Source organism: Heptranchias perlo, chromosome 34, assembly GCF_035084215.1.
Source record: "Heptranchias perlo isolate sHepPer1 chromosome 34, sHepPer1.hap1, whole genome shotgun sequence".
Lineage (NCBI taxonomy): Eukaryota > Metazoa > Chordata > Chondrichthyes > Hexanchiformes > Hexanchidae > Heptranchias > Heptranchias perlo.
The window spans coordinates 14066812-14087578 of NC_090358.1; the positions used below are offsets into that span (position 1 = coordinate 14066812).

The 20767-nt window shown below is 39.9% G+C and overlaps 1 protein-coding gene across 7 annotated transcripts in view; it reads right to left on the reverse strand.

Moving 5' to 3' along the window:
• Positions 1-20767, reverse strand: part of LOC137301818 (WD repeat-containing protein 72-like) — a 211509-nt gene that overhangs the window by 57422 nt on the left and 133320 nt on the right. For all 7 annotated transcript variants that reach the window (XM_067971464.1, XM_067971463.1, XM_067971466.1 and 4 more), the window contains 3 exons: positions 17560-17645; positions 16414-16508; positions 16133-16322 (listed from right to left, as the gene is read on the reverse strand). In XM_067971464.1, the coding sequence (XP_067827565.1) occupies positions 16133-16322; positions 16414-16508; positions 17560-17645 (371 nt within the window). The remainder of the gene's footprint in view (positions 1-16132; positions 16323-16413; positions 16509-17559; positions 17646-20767) is intronic.

Here is a 20767-nt window from a genome sequence, read left to right on the forward strand (position 1 = left end):
TTTGAAATCAATTGAAAGCAACTTAATAATACAACTGGAATGTTGCCATGCCTATTATGAATACAACAAGCCACTTCCAACAACATTTGTACAAAATACTATTCTAGTTCTCAATTCTATAAATTCAGAAATTGCACACGTTATAAATTGGACAGAATATGCTGTTTTATGTAAAGCAAAATGAAAGCACCAAAAGCGAGCACAGAGGATAGATTTCCAGAAACAATGTATGCCAAAAAATACACCACAGAGCAGCCCATAACTTGCAAGTACCATAGCTGTATTTTAATGATGCTAACTGGGACCTCACCAGTTTGTTTTTTCATAACCCCCTCCTACATGCTAGGAACAGAAGAACACTAGGAACAGGAGTAGACCATTCAGCCCCTCAAGTCTGTTCTGTCATTCAATTAGATCATGACTGATCTACACCTCAACACCATTTTCCTGCCTTTGCTCCATATCCCTTGACGCCCTTACCTAACAAAAATCTATCCATTTCAGTCTTGAAAGCTCCAATTGTCCCAACATGCACAGCCTTTTGGGGGAAGAGAGTTCCAAATTTCTGCCACCCTTTGTGTGAAAAAGTGCTTCCTGATTTCGCTCCTGAATGGCCTAGCTCTAATTTTAAGATTATGTCCCCTTGTTCTTGATTCCCCCACCAGAGGAAATAGTTTCTGTGTATCTACTCTACCGAAGCCTTTTAACATTTTAAACACCTCGATTAGGTCACCCCTCAATCTTCAACACTCAAGGAAATACAAGCCGAGTTTATGCAACCTGTCCTCATAATTTAATCCTCAAATTCCTGTTATCATTCTGGTGAATCTGTGCTGTAACCCTTCGAAGACCAATATATCCTTCCTGAGGTGCGGTGCCCAAAACTGAATGCAGTACTCCAATGGATTCTGACCAAGGCTCTCTACAACTGAAGCATAACTTTCCTTTGTAATTCAGCTCCCTTCAGATAAAGGCCAACATTCCATTAGCCTTTTTGATTGTTTTTTGTAGCTGTCTACTAGATTTAAATGATTTGTGTACTTGGACTCCCAAATCTCCTTGCTCCTCTACAGTTCCCAGTTTCTCACCATTTAGAAAATACTTCAATTTATCTTTCTTGGGCCCAAAGTGGATGACCTCACACTTGCCCACAGTAAACTCCATCTGCCATAGTTTTGAGCACTCACTTAATGTGTCCCTTTGCAGCTTCCTCCTCCCATCTGCACTACTTACTGTCCCTGTTAATTTGGTCTTATCTGCTGGCATTGATATTACATGTTGCAATTGCTTCCAGCTTTTTCATATATTTCATCAATTTCAGTTGGGTTACCAGGATGCATACTTTGAGAGGCAATGGAAGTGCACATGTTGCGATGGTGTGTGAAGTGATTCCATGTATCTATGTATTAGTGTTACTACATTTCATTTGTAGTGCTGAAGTTGTATAGTAAAGATGAATTACCATTTGCAGCTGTTCTGATTACTGAATTGGTAAGCCTACTGATTAACATTGGTGCCACCTGAATTTTACTTACATAATATGGAACAAGTAAAGAGTATTATGAAAGAGGCACTGGTATTTATAATATCAGCAGTACAGCACACTCCGTTATTGCATTTATTGTGTAAGCCTTATTTTGACAGATGTAATATTTCTAAAATAAGGTATGAAGATGATCGATTTTCTTTTCACTTCTTACATGTTTTCATTGGCACAGTTTTAATGACTAATCTGAAGAGAAGGTTGCACTGCTTTAAATTGCTGCCCATGCAGTGTTAAATCAGCGATAGTGTCAAATGGCAAATCGGAATATTTTCTCAAACGCAAGAGGCTAGGAACTGTGGAGGAGTAAAGGGATTTGGGTATCCAGATACACAAATCACTAAAAGCTAGTGCACATGTACAAAAAATAATGAAAAAAGCTAATAGAACATTGGCCTTTATCTCAAGGTAGCTGAAATACAAAGAGGAGGAAGTTATGCTTCAGTTATAGAGAGCCTTGGTCAGATGCCACCTGGAGTACTGTGTTCAGTTTTGGGCACTGCACCTCAGGAAGAATATATTGGCCTTGGAGGGAGTGTAGCGCTGATTCACCAGAATGATACCAGGGTTTAAAGTGTTAAATTATGAGGACTGGTTGCATAAACATGGCTTGTATTCCCTTGTGTTTAGAAGGTTGAGGGGTGATCTAATTATGGTGTTTAAGACATTGTGGCTTAAGGATCATATCATAAGGATCAATAAAAGTTAAAATTCACACTTATACAAAACAAAGCATCGCAAGGCTAAACTAGCAGATTTCCTCATCAATCAAGTCAGTCACAGAATTAATGCTGCTGCCCTGATTAACCCTTTTCATACAGGTTTATTACATATCTATCCATCACTCCCAACATTAAAAACTAACTTTGTGGGGTGCAGATGTCTCTGTGGATGCCAACATGCACACATACACAGAGTTTCTTTGCCACTACGTTTAGTGCAAGATGCAGTCCACAGTATAACTTGGGTCTGCCAGCTGCACAATGCACTCTACAGGTACCCATCTGAGACTAGTAGCTGCAGTGGAATTGCAATCTGAACCTTCCCCAATCTGGTTTTAGACTTGTCCCAGGCATGCTAAGGATTGATGCAAAAATGATATGCTATGACTGGCTAGAATATTCTAGTCAAAAAGCAATTATCAAAACATATAGTCCAGATATGGTCTAAACTGCAGTTATACAGGGCCTTGGTGAGACCACAACTGGAGTATTGTGTGCAGTTTTGGTCTCCTTATCTGAGGAAGGATATCCTTGCCATGGAGGGAGTGCAACGAAGGTTTACCAGACTGATTCCTGAGATGGCAGGACTGACGTATGAGGAGAGATTGGGTGGAGTGGGCCTATATTCATTAGAGTTTAGAAGAATGAGAGGTGATCTCATCAAAACATATAAAATTCTAACAGGACTAGACAGACTAGATGCAGGGAGGATGTTCCCAATGGCTGGAGAGTCCAGAACCAGGGGTCACAGTCTTAGGATACGGGGTATGCCATTTAGAACCAAGATGAGGAAAAATTTCTTCACTCAGAGGGTGGTGAACCTGTGGAATTCTTTACCACAGAAGGTAGTGGAGGCCAAGTCATTCGATGTATTCAAGAAGGAGATAGATATATTTCTTAATGCTAAAGGGATCAAGGGATATAGGGAAAAAGTGAGAACAGGGTACAGAGTTAGATGATCAGCCATGACCATTTTGAATGGTGGAGCAGGCCCGAAGGGCTGAATGGCCTTCTCTTGCTCCTATTTTCTATGTTTCTATGTTAAATTTCTAAAAGAAATACTGAGCTCTCGGAGTAAAGCTGAATTCACAGGCTGCCTGAACTTAATACTCAAGAGCCTTCCTGCACTTGCTGATGTTTTCTCGGGTGTAGCCTATTGGAACTTTATCCTTTGCAAAGCTATGAAGGCGGCTAAAGTGGCGCCTCCAAAATTTGATTTTGTTTTAAAAAACAGGCAAAATCTGATTTCTGTTGCATTAGGGCTTCCCGATAAACATGTAGACCAAAGATTGATATAACTAAGACTTTTGAAAAGTATATTAGAAATGCTCTTCCCTTGCTTCAGAATATTTGCCATGAAAGCACTCTACTGTAAAGAACATCTTTAATTGAAATATTAAATATTAAAAGCTGCATGCATCACACACCTTTTCTGAATAGGCCCTCTCGTGTTAGTACAACTCCTGCTTGTAGCAATATAATCATTTTTGAATAAATGTTAAATAAAAACACAGGTGTATATAGAATTGAAGCAACTGATAGTACTGCACATCATTAAAGAAAGCTTTACTTCACAACTTCTGGAACACTTCTGCTTTTACTGCACAAGCACAAGTTACTTGCAAACACCAACTTTTGGTTTGATTTCTGCAGGCTGAGAAGCCAACTGTACAAGTAAAAGGGCTTGAAACAAAAATTCTGTTCAAATAATTATAAATCTGCAAGTGTCACTCGTTAGTAGTAGCAATCATTCATTTTAATTAAAAAATAGCAAATCTAACCCAATGGCCTCCCTAGTCAAGTTAGAATAGGTCCTTGGCACCAGCTGCCTCCCCACCCTGACCACTAACAAACACTCTGATGTTAAATTAAGTAGCACTACTCTGTCAGTATGTACAACTCCAACAGAGTCACTGAAACAAAGCCTGTTCTTGCAAATTCCGTGCGAGCAAAATTGACAGCTGCAATAAAATTAAACCATGTATAAATGGATTTGAGATTTGTACCACTATTGTTGATCATAAAAATAACACTCCTCACATTTCCTGATGTTATCTGCACAATCTAGGAAGCTTTTGCGATTTGGGCATCAAATACTTATTTCACTAACTGCACAGTTATCCACACCACATTTCAGCAGCAAATAGATTGATTTTTTAAACTTATATTTACCTGGTGGTGAGAAAATATTATGTTGCGAAATGAAACAAAAGTCCTGAGAGATTTGGAAAAACTCATTTCTTAATAAACAGGTATGCTGGGGAAAGACTCTATTGGGGCCAAAATATTTAATAATGCTTAATTCAACAACAGAACTGGTGAGAAACCACAGGGTGAAAAAATTCAGTGCAATAAATCATTAAGCCTGCCCACAAAATAAAAGAATATGTTAGACTGACTCAGTTGGCAGGACTCTCTCCTCTGGACCAGGAGCTTGTGAGTTTGAGCTCATAATCTAGGCTGACATTGCAACGCAGTACAGTTCTGAGGGAGTACTGTATTGTTGGAGGTGTTGTATGTTGTTTGAGACATGAAAGCCAAATCTTGTCAGCATGTTTCAGATGGATGTTGAAGATCCCATGGCTCTATTTGAAGTGCAGCAGAGTGACCAATGTTCTAGCCACTTCTCCTCCCTCAACCAATACCACAAAAAAAAGGAATTGACTGGTCATCCATCGCATTGTTCTTTGTGGGATGTTGCTGTTTCAGAATGGCTCCTGCATTTGTCCACATAACAAGTCACTGCACTTTGAAAAGTAATTTATTGTGTGAAGCATTTTCAGGTAAATATTATTTTCAGACATTGTTTTATCTCCTGAAGGCACTCGGGCCAGCAGTGTTAGTGAGTCGCCCCATCCCCCCCAGCATATATTGGGTGTGTCCAATTTGTAGTCTGTTAAATATGGTTGCATTTCTAGGTTTAGCTAACTTGTACAGGGGCAGGGTGAGCATCAGGTGTGATTACTGAGTCCTATTTGGTACTCTCCCCTTAGGGGCACAGAGTTGTGTGCTACTCCAAGCCTTAAAGTAGGAATGCTGCAGTTCTGGGGAGTGACATTTGGACATTAAAAGAGAGAACCTTGTCAGGCAGCAGTCATGGCAGCAGCTGGCCACCCCAATTCTAGAAGAAAGCTGTAAGGATCTTGGTATTTCCCAACTAATGGCCATCTGTCTATTCAAAGGGTGGGTCAGTGAGCTTGGCTGGAAGTGATGATTAAGTCGCTAGCAGCACTGTACAGAGGACCTGGATTCAGTGCTGGAAAAAGGCCAATAACCTCACAGAAGTGGCAAGGTAAGGGACCACTCTGACCTTATAATTATAGGAATCTTACAACACCAGGTGATAATCCAACAGTTTTATTTGAAAATCACAAGCTTTCGGAGGCTTTCTCCTTCGTCAGGTGAGTGACGGACGAGAAAGCCTCCGAAAGCTTGTGATTTTCAAATAAAACTGTTGGACTATAACCTGGTGTTGTAAGATTCCTTACATTCGTCCACCCCAGTCCATCACCGGCATCTCCACATCATGACCTTATAATTATGCAGTGCAGGTACCCACACATTCATACACTATTTGTCTAATTCCTATGGGTGCCCATTAGGCTGCACCGTACATTTCCCAGCAAAGCCTCCTTCAGTAGAAACTTGAATGGCTGAACCCTCTATCAACTCCTTTATTGTATATCACTTGCATGCTTCTGTCTTTCCAATACCAATGGCCAGAATCCTGATACACAGTTTTCAGTGTATGGGATGTAACCGATCCAACTACTCAGTATATGCCTCTGCTCTTGTATGGGAAGAGGGCACATAACAAGAGGGAGAGGTCGAGAAGGGAGGAGGACCAGCCAAGGTGCTTCCTATCTCAAGTTTTGATGAATAGACTCTCCAAGTAAAGGTGAAGGACTTTAAAAAGGAAGCAGATGGGGAATTAGGAGGCTCAGGGTTAGTACGACACTCACCCTTCCTTTACTCTTCATTCTATTCATTCACACACTCACTGACATGCAGCTTTTATTTAACAACAGGCCCATGTGACGTAATGGCTTGTTGTTGCTAATAAATCAATGGTTAGCTGAAGACTAACTGATGTTGCTGATGTCTCCTCCCCACCCACCCCCACCGATACAAAGAGCTAGAAGTGGAAAAGTTCCAAGTAGTAGTGACCTTTACAACTATTGGCAATGCCATACCCGCCCTGGACTGTAGCTGGAGGTCATCCTGAAGCACATGGGACAACTCTGTCACCATGTGCCTCAGCTTTGAGGTGCACTGAGCCTTGGTCAAGACCAGATAATTACGCTGTATCTGATAGATACAGTTGGCAGGGTAAAGTGGGTAGGAGCCATCCTGTGGCAATGTAACCCTGCAGCTTTGGCATTATTGCATTTCTTCTCTTCCTCTACTTCCGTGTAACATCAATGGAGAGATTCTCAGAGTGACCCTATTCTGTGAAGGAGTAGGGTGGAAGCAAAGAGTAACCACAAAGTGGTCCTGCAAGGCTTCTTGACCTATAAACTTCAGCAGGACATAAAGAAATGCAGACAATCATTTATCAACCCTTGTTGAAACATGATGCAACTATCACCTGCAGGTTGTTGGCTGCCCCTTGAACCAATGGTTTAGGTAAAGATGCAACAAGAATCTCTGAACAGCCAACTTATGTGTGTCAGTAAGAACTGGCATGGATCCAACGTTATAGCTGGAAAATGATGTGAAGGGCATAATTATGCCACTTACACATCATTAGAATATTATAATGGAGCTCCCGTGTCTGCTGTCTGACCAATTGGAAGTGTACAACATGTGCAAAAGAGAGGGAAACCCGGCATTATGAATCTCTCTCCCTTTTCTGGTCCATTACACCATGTAAACTGGTGCACACAGGGTGTTGTGATCTTGAAAACTGGCCCCACTGACTCTTGCTGAAGTATATTTCCATGGGCTCGAGTGATTCCAGTTCACGTGTGTGCCTATACAGTAACTATTGGCTGGTTGTTCAAACTTGTGGAGCATCACAGCCGAGTCCAATACTGTCTTCAGCTGATGTCCACAAGCATAGGTTTTCCAGGAGAAGTCCTCAGAGTATTGTTTTAGTTCTAGAAATCATTTTAAATTTAGTTTTGCCTCTTTATTTTGAATTTTAGTCCAATTTTAGTCACAGTCTTCTTAAGATACTAAGTCCTAATTCTTTGTTGAAAGGTACGGCAATTTTGTTAATGATTATTTTTGTCCTCATTTTCACCAATAAAAGCAATGCTGCTGGGTAGTGGCCAACAGTGGGAAGTTGGCGAATTCCACCCCCTCTCCCCGTTACTAGCCCAGAGGTACTGGGAACAATTTTCACTTTCTCCACTTGAGTGGTAAATTGGCAGAGTGGATCACCTGCTCATTATAGAACTGCCCTGATTTTCATTTCCAAATATCCCAAATGCCACCCTGGATGTGGCCAGTTATCTTAGCATAGACTGGGAGGAAACCTTTCTGGTTTGTATGTTCCATACTGCGAAATGCATTTATAAACTGAGCAAATAATTTGTTTGGAATAGTTAAGCAAGTAATTTCCCTCAAAGCTTGGGCTCATAGTTACATTTACTTCAATTTTTGAAGAGAATTTAATAAACTGAATTTTATTTTCTCTAGAAATTTTGACCTGTCAGTTGTTATAGTCAGAATGATGGTTACTAGGGACAAGTGAACCAGCTCAATTAGGGTTTTCAATTTGGTCCACTCATGAAATCCCACTATGTTTAATTGAAAGCCAGGCCTGAATTTGTTCTGCCAGTCAATACAACAGAAAGGATGATTAGATGGCACACAGTGGTTTAGCACACTGTCCCTTCACCTCTGGGACCTGGGCTCAAATCCAACCCCAACTAATGGGATGAAAGTCTCATTTCTTTACTGCCTGTAAGGGTCTCAAGTGAAGTGAGTTTAGGCAGATTCAGCCCGGTTGCTCGTAGATGTAAGCCCAGAGCACAAAACTGCCCATAATCCATCTCTAATTGGCAATCTCACTCAGAAAGGTCATAAGGACGGCTGGTGTTTGAAGTGAAAATGTCACAAGTAGTGCAGTAAGGGGTGTTTTAATGAGGTTGAGGTTAAGGTACATTGTTGGGGCAGAGTATAGGGAGCTGTACTCTACAGCTGGTTGTGCTGTACCTGATCTGTGACTGCTGATGCTGACATTGGATGCCAAAAGAAAAGTATTCCATTCACCAGCACTGACACCCTTCACTTTGATGAGCAAAAAAAACCCACCAAAAATCTAAATTTAAAACAATGAAAACATGCTTGGTTTCATTATTTCTACCACTTCAGGTCTAGGATTGTTCAAGGATAGATTTATTTGTCATTTTACAAGAAATCAGAACCATGGCTAAAGCATGATGACAGGCTACTCCAATCTAACTAGCCAAATTCTTTTGGGATTGGTGCTATACTGAAGCTAACTGCTTCTGATAAAGTTTCAGTTATGTTCGGTTTTGATCATTTTATACACACATATTTATATATATATATATATATATATAGATAGATAGATAAGAGATAGGTATATACATCCTGTGGTTGTATATTTCAATAATTCAGGAAGGGAAAACTTGCTTCACTTCACAGCAAATGAATCAGAACTCCAAATATGAATGCTGCACCATCCCGTTCGAAACTGTCACTCTCGTCAGTTTCACACATTCAAACTCAGCCGACCAGAGAGCTCTGTTCTTAGACTGATCTTTTTAAACAGGTCCATCAGAAAATACCTTGCTTGGTTGATTTTAAATGTTGTGGATTTGATGAGCAGGTCTGTTTGGAGAGGGATACAGCAGCATTAACACAATCCCCAAACACCCAAGCTCTGCTGAAGTGTTATGAACCTGAAATAGAAGCCTCTAAATATTTTACTTCTTTTAGTAGGATTAATCTCTAGAGTTTAAATTACTCCCATTGCTGTTCTTTTGATATAGACTCTATTGATTCACATATAACACCATGTAATTACAGTCTCTTTTTACGTGCACAATGTTAACCCAATTACTACATTTATTAGCTACAACAATGGCTTCTCTTGTAAACTTCACAATATAAATTTTCTCACTCTGGAATGTAAACTTTTATGTTCATTACCAACGCAACTTGTCCCAGCTGCTTATCCAACTAAGTTTCTTAATATCCTAATAAAAGCTTAATCGAACCCAGAAAACCAATCCACACAAGCTATAAATCATTGCGTTCATTTTAAGATGACATCTTTATGGTGCAGAACTCTGATTGCAGTCAGCTGGATAACACTTATCAGTTTTTTTAGTCCTGCAGCCAGTGAGCAACTGAACTGATCAGTGAACAAATACCTTTTATCTCTATCTATGGAAGGTGCCGATTGCCAGACCACTATCAGCATCAGTATTATTAGCTGCTTTAAACTATGAACAACAGAATATGTGCGTTTCTTAATTTTAGGTTAGAAAGACGCTCGCACTTCACTGTAAATTTATGGGGACAATATTCTGAAACACATAACATGTTGCTTATATTGCTAATGATGGTCTTCCCATTTCCATGATTGTGGTTTATCCTCCAAATACTTAAGAACTGATCCTTCACCAAATAGGGGATAATCTCAAGGATGGTGTTCCTTTAAAAGCTCCCGTCTCCTAAATACCACATAATCGTCCCCTGGACCCACCCTGCACACATGAACCAATCACAGACCAGTCTCAATTCTTTTTGATGGAGATTGCCTACAGTTGAACTATGTTTCCACATTGAGGAATTATTTATCAAAATATATCACAAGATCCAACTGAAAGAGAAAAAGTGAAAGACAAGAGCTATAATATAAAGAAGGATGTATTTCAATTCAAGGTAAGGATGTCTGTGCCAAAACAACCTATGCTAACTTTAATTTGTCCTTCACTAATTGGCATTGGGTCATAATAGTGCCAAAAATGGAGATGGATAATTTGTGATTTGATTTTAAGGATGTGCCGAAGGGTGTACTGTTGGAAAATAATTCTAAACATCTGGGATTACTCAATGCAACTACCATACAGGTGTATTCTAAAGCAACTCTTTAGGTGAAATGGACTTGGACCTAAACTAGCGGTTTTTGAACATTCAACTGGTAACACGGTAGTATGCATTGTGACTCGTGTCTTGTAATAATTGCCTGAGGCTATGCAAACCATTAGTCTTAGGAGTGTATTATACACAAATGTAGACATAGTAGAAAACTTGAGTTGCTGACAGGACTGAGTTTTCATAAGAATTCATTCATTTCCTTTAGATTTTCCAACCAGTTACCCAAATTGTAATTCTACTTAGTTTATAAAAGCCTAGTATTTTTTACTAAACTGATGATAATTATAAATGAATTTATATACAAAAAGCAAAAAAAACTGCAGGTGCTGGAAATCTGAAACAAAAAAAAGAAATGCTGGAAACACTTAGCAGGTAAGTCAGCATTTCCGGAGAGAAAAGACAAGTCCTGTCGACCTTTTGTCAAAACTGGAGAATATTATAGATGAACAGCATTTATAAAAGGGACAGAACAAGGAGAAAGGGAAGGGAAAAATACACACGTGCTCACAAGAGTAAAGACATGGAATGACCTGCAAATTGCTTAAGTGGAGAACAGGAGATGAATTTATGTTGCTTCCTTGATAAACATTGGGTATCACGGCTAGTTGAATAATGGACTCCGTGCCAGAAGATCCTGGATTTGAATCCTTACAGCTTCACTCAGCATTCCATCCTACTGAAGTGGATAAAATAAGTGCCATAGCATAGATTTTCCAATCTGTTGCCCCAGTGTTAATCAGCCACAGAGGGATTGGGCAGGAAAGCAGGCCTTAGGCCTAATCCTAAGGAGTGTAATTTCTGGTGGGGATTTTAATTGGGCTGAGTGCTCTCACTGAAAATGTGTAAGAGCCTAAATAAACTCTCCATTTTGTTTTTCAGATTAATGATAATTGCTGTCAGCTGCAATTTCCTGTTTTTAAGGGAATATGCTGATAGTTTAGGACCTCCATCATAATGGGTTCCATTACAGATGGCTGTGGATTTGCCACGTGCTCTATGGTGGCCTACAGTTCCAAAAGGAGATCCCGCACCACTGTACACATGCAACAAATAAGAGTCCTCCACAATGACTATCAGATTCTGCATTGTGCTTTGCACATTTGAGATGATCGCACATAGCATCGGTGGTCAAGATACAGGCCTTCCTTCAAATGCAGTCCTTGAGCGAAAGAAGCACTCGAGCTGGCCCAGAGGCGAGCAGGTTCCTGTTCCCCTGCTGTTACCTCCGTTTGCATTCTCCTCACCTGTGTTCAGTCCTCCAACAAAAGTATCCTTTACAGGATTATCCTCAAGATGGAGTAGTGCATGAGCCATAGTGGTACTGGATAACAGCTGAACATTCCCCTTAACACAACCTTCAGTTTACTCTATGAAAGTTTGAGTCTTAACATCCCAATGCAGTAAAGAGGCATGCTGCTGGGTTGACACAAGTGTGGGCCTCACTTCACATCAGCTGCAGTGACAACTATGCATCACAATGTTGCAAAACATTTTACAATGCACTGAACTCCCTATAAATGTAATTGACACATTACAATGCCCCCAAGTTTTAAAAAATTTGCTTTTGGGATGTGGGCGATGCTGGCAAGGCCTCATTTATTGCTCATCCCTAGTTGCCCAAGAAATGGTGGTGGGCCTTCACCCTGAATCGTTGCAGTCCTTGAGATGATGGTGCTCCCATAATGGTGTTAGGTAAAGAATTCCAGGATTTTGACCGTGCAATGATAAAGGAATGACGGCATTTGACAGGATGATGTGTGATTTTCAGGGGTACTTGCAGCTAATGGTGTTCCCATTATATTCCTGCTCTAATTCTTCTCCATGGTAGAGGTCATGGGGCTGGGAGATGCAGTGCATCATGTACATAGTACATATTGCAGCCATTGTGTACATGTGGTGGAGGGGGCAGATATTGAGTCCAGTGGCAGGAGCCCGATCAAGAGAATTGCTCTGTCATGGATGGTGTTGAACTTCTTGAGTATTGTTGCAGCTGAATCTATCCAGGTGAGTGGTGAGTATTCCATTACACTGCTGACTTGAGCCTTGCAGATGGTGCCATTGAGGGGTCAGGAGGTAAGCCACTCCTCTCAGCTTCTGCCCCGCTCTTGTAGACATGGTGTTGAACTTTTGGTCAGTGGTGACCCCAGGATATTAATGGTGCTGCACTCATGATCATGGAATGGTTACAGCATGGAAGGAGGCCATTCGGCCCGTCTAGTCCATGCTGGCTCTCTGCAAGAGCAATCCAGCTAGTCCCACTCCCCCGCCCTATCCCCGTAGTCCTGCAAATTTTTTCCTTTCAAGTACTTATCCAGTTCCCTTTTGAAGGCCAGAATCTGCCTCCACCACCCCCTCGGGCAGTGCATTCCAGATCTTAACCACTCTCTGTGTAAAAAAGTTTTCCCTCATGTTACCTTTGGTTCTTTTGCAATCACCTTAAATCTATGTCCTCTGGCCTTGATCCTTCCGCCAATGGGAACAGTTTCTCTCTATCTACTCTGTTTAGACCCTTCGTGATTTTGAATACCTCTATCAAATCTCCTCTCAACCTTCTCTATTCCGAGGCGAACAACCTCAGCTTCTCCAGTCTATCCACATAACTAAAGTCCCTCATCCCTGGAATCATTCCAGTAAATCTCTTCTGCACCCTCTCTAAGGCCTTCACATCCTTCCTAAAGTGCGGTGCCCAGAGCTGGACACTATAGTCCAGTTGTAGCCGAACCAGTGTTTTATTAAGATTCATCATGACTTCCTTGCTTTTGTACTCTATGCCTCTACTTATGAAGCCCAGGATCAAGTATGCTTTTTTAACCGCTTTCTCAACCTGCCCTTCAACGATTTGTGCACATATACCCCCAGATCTCTCTGTTCCTGAACCCCTTTTAGAATTGTACCATTTAGTTTATATTGCCTCTCTTCGTTCTTTCTACCAAAATGTATCACTTCGCACTTTTCTGTGTTAAATTTCATCTGCCATGTGTCCGCCCATTCCACCAGCCTGTCTATGTCCTCTTGAAGTCGATCACTATCCTCTTTACTGTTCACTACATTTCCAAATTTTGTGTCACCTGCAAATTTTGAAATTGTGCCCTGTACACCCAAGTCCAAGTCATTAATACTTTTTTTTTTAAATGCAGTGGTCCTAGCACCGACCCCTGGGGAACTGATAATGTCGCTGTTGACAATTTGGAGAGGTTGTTTGGTTTTTCCTTGTTGGAGATGGTCATTGCCTAAGTTTTAAGTGGTGCGAATGTTAACTGATATTTGACAGCCCAAACCTGGATGATGTCCAGATTCTGCTGTTGGCTGAGCATGGGCTACTCCATCATTGCAGGAGTTGTGAATTGATCTTCACACTGTAGAATCATCAGCAAACAGCCCGACACTTGCCATTATGACAGTGGGAAGGTCTTTGATCAAGCAGCTGAAGATGGTTGGGCCAAGGACACTGCCCTGAGGAATTCTGGCAGTGATGTCCTGGGACTGCGATAATAGTCCTCTGATGACCATGACCATGTGTGTCAGGTATAACAAGGTACTGGCAAATTAGCACATTTTGCTCAGGTGCCTTGATGCCATACTTGGTTGAATGCTGTCTTGATTTTGAGGACAGCTGCTCTCATCTCTACTCTGGTATTCAGCTCTTATGTCCATGTATGGATCAAGGCTGTGATGGGGTCAGGAGTCAGGTGGTTCTGGCAGAACCCAAACTGAGCATCGATCAGCTTAACGTTGAGCAGGTGTTGCTTTATGGCACTATTGATTACTTCCTCCATATGTCAGAGTCCAGTTTACTTGGATTCTGGCATATGGATCTAAGGACACGTTCCTATGTGCCTGAGATTGATGCAGGAGAGATGAAGATCCAGGACCTATGCACTCTGGCCGATGTGTCCCTCTAGCCTGTGGTGTGAAGTATATGTTCAACAAGAGATGGCCTCTCAATACTTCTTCACGTTGGCTCTATTCAGAGTCTTAAAGTTGATTAAAAATATTTTAGTTCATGGCAGCTTTGCTCAGGTTATTAGCACTCTTGTCTCTGTGTCAGAGCTTGTCAAATTCAGCTTAATACCAGGACTTGAGTTATATAAAGTTACATCGAATCTACAGCTCAGAAATAGGCCATTCTGCCCAACTGGTCTATGCCAGTGTTTATGCTCCACACGAGCCTCCTCCCTCTCTACTTCATCTAACCCTATCAACATATCCTTCTATTCCTTTCTCCCTCATGTGCTTATCTAGCTTCCCCTTAAATGCATCTATGTTATTTACCTCAACTAATCCTTGTGGTAGCACGTTCCACATTCTTACCACTCTTTGGGTAAAGAAGTTTCTCCTGAATTCTCTATTGGATTTATTAGTGACCAAATAATATTTATGACCTCTAGTTTTGGACTCCCCCACAAGTGGAAATATTTTCTCTATGTCTACCCAATCAAACCCTTTCATTATCTTAAAGATCTCTATCAGGTCACCCCTCAGCCTTCTTTTTTTCCAGAGAAAAGAGCCCCAGCCTGTTCAGTCTTTCCTGCCTGATAAGTTCTGGTATCATCCTTGTGAATCTTTTTTGCACCTTCTCCAATGCCTCTATATCCTTTTTATAATATGGAGACCAGAACTGTGCACAGTACTCCAAGCATGGTCTAACCAAGGTTCTACATAAGTTTTACACAACTTCCCTGTTTTTCAATTCTATCCCTCTGGAGATGAACCCCAGTGCTTGGTTTGTCTTTTTTATGGCCTTATTAACCTGCATTGCTACTTTTAGTGATTTGTGTATCTGTATCCCGAGATCCCTTTGCTCCTCCATCCCATTTAGACTTTTTTTATCCAAGCAGTATATGGCCTCGTTATTCTTCCTACCAAAATGCACCACCTCACACTTACCTATATTGAAATTAATTTGCCAATTACACACTCATTCTGCAAGTTTATTAATGTCTTCTTGCATTTTGACACATTCTTCCTTTGTATTAACTACACCCCCCAATTTGGTGTCGTCCGCATTTGGAGTTCATAATGCAGGCTGCCATTCCACTAAGAAAGTGTTACATTATTAGAGGTGCCATCCTTTGGTTGAGATTTTAAACTGAGGTCTGTTACTCTGTTTGTGCACTATTCAAAGAGTAAGGATTCTCCTCCTGTCCTGGTCAACATTCCTTCCTCAACCAATACGACCCAAAAAAGCAGATTAAATAGCAATTCATCTCATTGCCGCTTGTGGGATTTAGGTGGTGCAAACATCAACTATGTTTATCTTCACAACAAGTCATTGAACTCCAAAAGAAGAATTCATTGTGTGAAACACTTGGATATATTCTGAGGGTGTGATCAGATGTTAAATACATGCAATTATTTTCCACTCTTTTGTTTTAGCACTTTAGGTGATGTTCTATATAGTACATTTGTAATGGTCTTGAAACTAGAACAAAAGGCTACAGTGAAGGACTACAATACCTCAGCATTGGTCTGCTACATGCAAATTAGATTTCTGTCATTCCAACCTTTTCCCCTTCAAGAACCATAATAATCATCGTGAGACATATTTAAAATAGATGACACATACAGTCATAGTTAATGAATCAATCCAACCTTTTCTCATACAATGCCACCCAAGCATCATAAGTTGGCCAAAGTATGAACTGTGCGAACATCATATAAAGCAGAGTGAATTGAATATCTAAAGATTGAAAAAAGGTATCTATAAATGTTATCAAAAAATTAAAATGTGAAAAATATTAGATTTACAATACAGAATTAAAATCAAACCTTGTATGTTTCCACTTACTAGGCATGACTCTGCTTGTAAGTTGCTGTGACTCTTGTAACTCTATTCGTTCAATCTGTGGAACTGTCTGTGGTTCGCTCTTTCCATTCTGCGTTCTGATCACTGGTTGATTACTGATCGGTTTCTTTCTCAAAGCTCTCAACACCCTCTGAACTTCTGCTAGTAACATGGCTTGTATTGCTTCTAACAGCTGTCAAAAAAGTTTGACCAGAAATGTGCATTAATTTATACCTAAAATTAATCAGCGAATATTATATGTATTGTTGATTGCAATAGCTTACCTCCACCGATTGGGCTTGCCAGCTAGCGATCAAGTTTGTGAGGGTATCAAAGTTCTTTTCTTTGCTTAAGCCCCAGGATAGAGAAAAGGTTCGGTCTATGGGGTGGGGGGGTGGAAATGAAATTTCAATATCTATTTGAATTATTATATAGCAATTATCTGTAATACACATGCAACAGTCCCTGTTGTGTTACAAATGGAATCACTTTCAATTATTTTGTACGGTACCTTTTTGCTAATATTCCTTTAAAAATACAGAAAATAGCTCCCCCATTGGCTCAGTTGGTATAAGAGCACATAGCTGAGTAATACAGAGCAGAAAACCAGAGTTCAATTCCTGGTCTGTGCCGAATTAGCCGCTCTCAGCCATGGTGGCAGTACTGTGCTACAATTGGCCTCCATGTCCCTGGATTAGAGGGGGAAAATCAGGCAGGGTCCTCACTTCCAGCTGTATCCTACAGACAGAAAAGCATCCAGTGTCTCTCGCGCTCTGGATGTCAGGTGCACAAAGGGTCAAGATCAGCTTGGTGAATTGCTTTATCAACACTCGCCACCTAGGTTCACACACAAAGAATGGCCATTTGGCTAAGGTACCAGAGGCTGTCCATTGCCCGTGGAGCCGTCTTTCCACCAGGAATCAACAACTCAAGAGGAGGAAAGAGATAAGGAGAGAAAATTCGTCAGCAGAAAACAACAACTATCGTTGCCAGCAGCAGCCCAGTACCTCACCAAAGTGGCTATCTTCATGCGTGAGCTTGTGCAGTGAGCATCAGAACACGAGAGTGGCCTCACCAGACATCTACACTTTGCAGCCAGATCACTGGGGTAGTGATCATGGTTAAACAAGTTAGAGCCTTGGTTAGAATAGAGAGAGGAACTTCATACAAGCTCATTAATGTACAATTTCAACTTTTTAAAGATGCACGTTATTAAGCAGGAAGAAAAACCTTAAGAAACATCATAGTTAAAAGGTAGCTTATTTCATTTGACTTCAACAAACAAATAAGAGATGGACATGTTTGGAAAGGTTCAAAGATCTAATTCCAACAAATTTAACATTTTACTCTAAAGTGTAATGAAGTTTCAGGATCTTTCTCCTGGAAAGTTGGTGCCTATTGCTATTTCCTCTCTTTAGATCAGCACTTACTTTGCAACACTTCTCCAGAAAATATGGGGATTGATGGCTGAGAAGCATCCCCTCCTTTACCTCGCAGGCAGTCTGCTTTCTGCTGTCTATAGAATAAGCAACATATTGCTTGTTACGAAAGGAGGCATGAGATCTACTTAAACCATTTCACATTTTGAGGACTATAACATCACAAAGACAGTTTCTTACTTTATTATAAATAAAACGCTTACTTTAGAGCTTTTCAAATATTTTAACTGTCAACAGCAGTGCAAAGGAAACTCAGCATTCAAATGCTGCAATCTCTGCAAGACAATTAATTTTTTTATGCAGGATTGAAGATGGCAGAGCTCCTGTCTTAAAGTAACCAACTTCACAGTACTCAGTTCACTCAAACAGAAATTCTACGATTACACCGTCTAAATAGAATATTTTCCATTTTTCTCAAGTATTTTATATTCCGAGGTCTCCACAGTCACTAAATAAAAATGTTAAGTATTCCACATTTCAGAGTGAAATTGAACAAGTAGCTTTTTTTTTGAAGTAAGTGTCAGGATTTGACCTGAGGAAGCACAGTTTATTTTGCCACTTTTATTCACAGGAAGTGGGCGGGGGAATATAGTCGTGGAAATGGATTGCTTTTAAGAGTCAGCACAGTCTATTTGCTGAATGTGTCAGGCTAGAATTGAAACCTTTGCCCTTAAAATAGAACCTCCCTTCCCCCTGACACGCACAATGCTATTGACAGGCAGTATGCAGGGCCAGATCTAACTTCAACAACTCTGCACAATCATTATTTTGAATGGCTTCTCACATGCTCACTGTTTGCCAGCAGCAGGAATGTTTGATGAAAATACCACAAGGCAAAGCATTATTAGGAAATGCTTCACTTGTTTTTCATGGAGCTACTGTATGTTAGTTTGCATTGGCACAGAACTGATAGTCAATTTTACTGTGAATTAAACTTCACTCATAATTATAACAGTCTCTTAAACAGTTTTTAAAATACCTGTTAATAACAGATCAGCTTGAGTACAAGAATATCATAACACTAGTAAGTACTGAATCAGTGTTGCAATGAGGCAATCAATTAGATTGGACAAGTTAGGTAGTTGACAAAATGGAGCTTTTGTAAGCCAGCTCTGAATTGCTGAATGTGAAGCTGTTTCCAACCATAGCAAATATACGGGGTGAATCTCCTCTGTGCACCAGGTGTAGTGAAACAGTAAACTAAATATGAATGAGTTTATGATTTCACTACTGCTATTGTATTAAAAGGAGATCATTTCCCATACTTGACTTTCTTTCATCATTTGATGCTGGATCATTAGTAAGCCTCAAATCGATAAAATATATGAAAAACAAAATGATCATACAGCTTAGACATACAGTAGTATATAAGGAACAGCTATGATAGAACATACAAATAATTATCATCACCTAATTTTATGTGTTGAAGTGTTTTGAAACTGGATAAAATTTTATGCAGGTAAGTGATCTGAGTTCTGATAAAGCGCCACACCCAAAAAGTTAACCTGAATGTCCTGCTGTACATTTCCAGAATTTTATGTTTTTATTACAAATAATAAATACTTTTTGAAACACCCGATTGTATTTATTTGCAATTTAGTAAAGTGGCAGCGCAGTTGTTGGAAATATACAGCAGGTTCTTCAACATCTTGGTGTACTGTACACCACGTACAGGATTTATTCTCTAGGAAATCAGAGGTATTTACCACCCCAAAAAAAACAATGGCCCAGAAATTGCGCTGAGCGGTGAACGAGCTTGAAGCATCCTTGACAAGCCGTGCAGTCAGAACCAGGAAGTGAAAGCTACAACAGTAAATTCAATATAAAATCAGTTAGAAAAAGCGAAACAAAAAGAGGGTAAGATTAAATGACAAAGATAAAAGAGATAGAAAGAAAATGTAAAAAAATTTAAATTTAAATTAAAAAGAAGTTTTTATTTAAATATCCCACAATTAATATCGGGAGGAATGAGACTCCACATTTTTAAAAGTAAATTTTCAGTGCCAAAGTGGTTGTTTGGCAGTCATTAATACTTAACATGCCATTAAAAGTTAGTTTAGACCTGATATAACTCAGCATACCTTTTTTCTGGAGAGATTAGTTAGTTTTCAGCTGGGCAGGAGAGCAAGTTCGCATCGGTCCATTTATTCCAGCAAGCTAGATCTCTTTACTGCAAAGCTTTCGGAGAAGCAGGGAATTAGGTCGAGCAATTTCCGGATTTCCGTGTTTGACTGCGCATGTGCGCTCTCCGGAACTTGCTCTTCCTTTCTCCCTGAAATAACGGTGAGCCCTGTTAGCATTGCCGTTATTTAACGAGCAATTTCCAGGCCAATGATAATTTTTGACATTTTAATGTCTATGAATGATAGTTAGATGGCTTAAAATTTTTAATTTTCACACTTAAAGAAGGAATATATAGTGAGCAGGAATTAATTTTTTTAAAATGTGTAGTCATTACAGAAAGTATATAGATCATTTCCAATAATCAAACCGAATCTTTACTGTAGTGAACTGTACTAGTCTTAAGTATTCCAGTTTAATGTGTATATAACATAAGATGCGAAATACAAAAATGGTAAGCAAAGCAGCAAAAACATAGACACAGGAACTGATGTTGTTGTTCAATGGAATATTTGCCGACTAGAATCATTGAATTTTTCAATGCCACTCAAAAATTGATTTGCCCACCAACAGCTTTACACATTGCTATCAAATACAGAGGCACTGTTTATTTTCAGATTATCCTACACAGCCTTAGAGCTTTGAATCCATCAGATAGTAAACACTGTAGAATCCTTAAGGTGGTCTTTGATAAGACAGCAGCCTGGTTTGTTAGTTCAGGTTCAGTCCTATAAAAGCAACACTCCACTAAATATTACATTCCTCTAATTTTATGATTTAAGATAATTTTGTTGGAAACAAACCATTTATCTAAAAGTTTTAAATGTTTATTAAATTATCAGTCATTCTTAAAAGCTTCTGGCTTGCAGTTGCACATATGGATTTACTGTCATGGTTTGGATAAAGGTGATTATTTACTATCCTGGGATCTGCTTTTATGCAGAAGTTACTGTTTGCCTAATTTGAGTGCAACCCATATCTGTAGCACACACCAATTTATTTAGCATTTTATATAATTAGCCTTCAAACGCACTTTTGTTTTCAGATTAACCAATTACATTATTAAATACGTGAATAT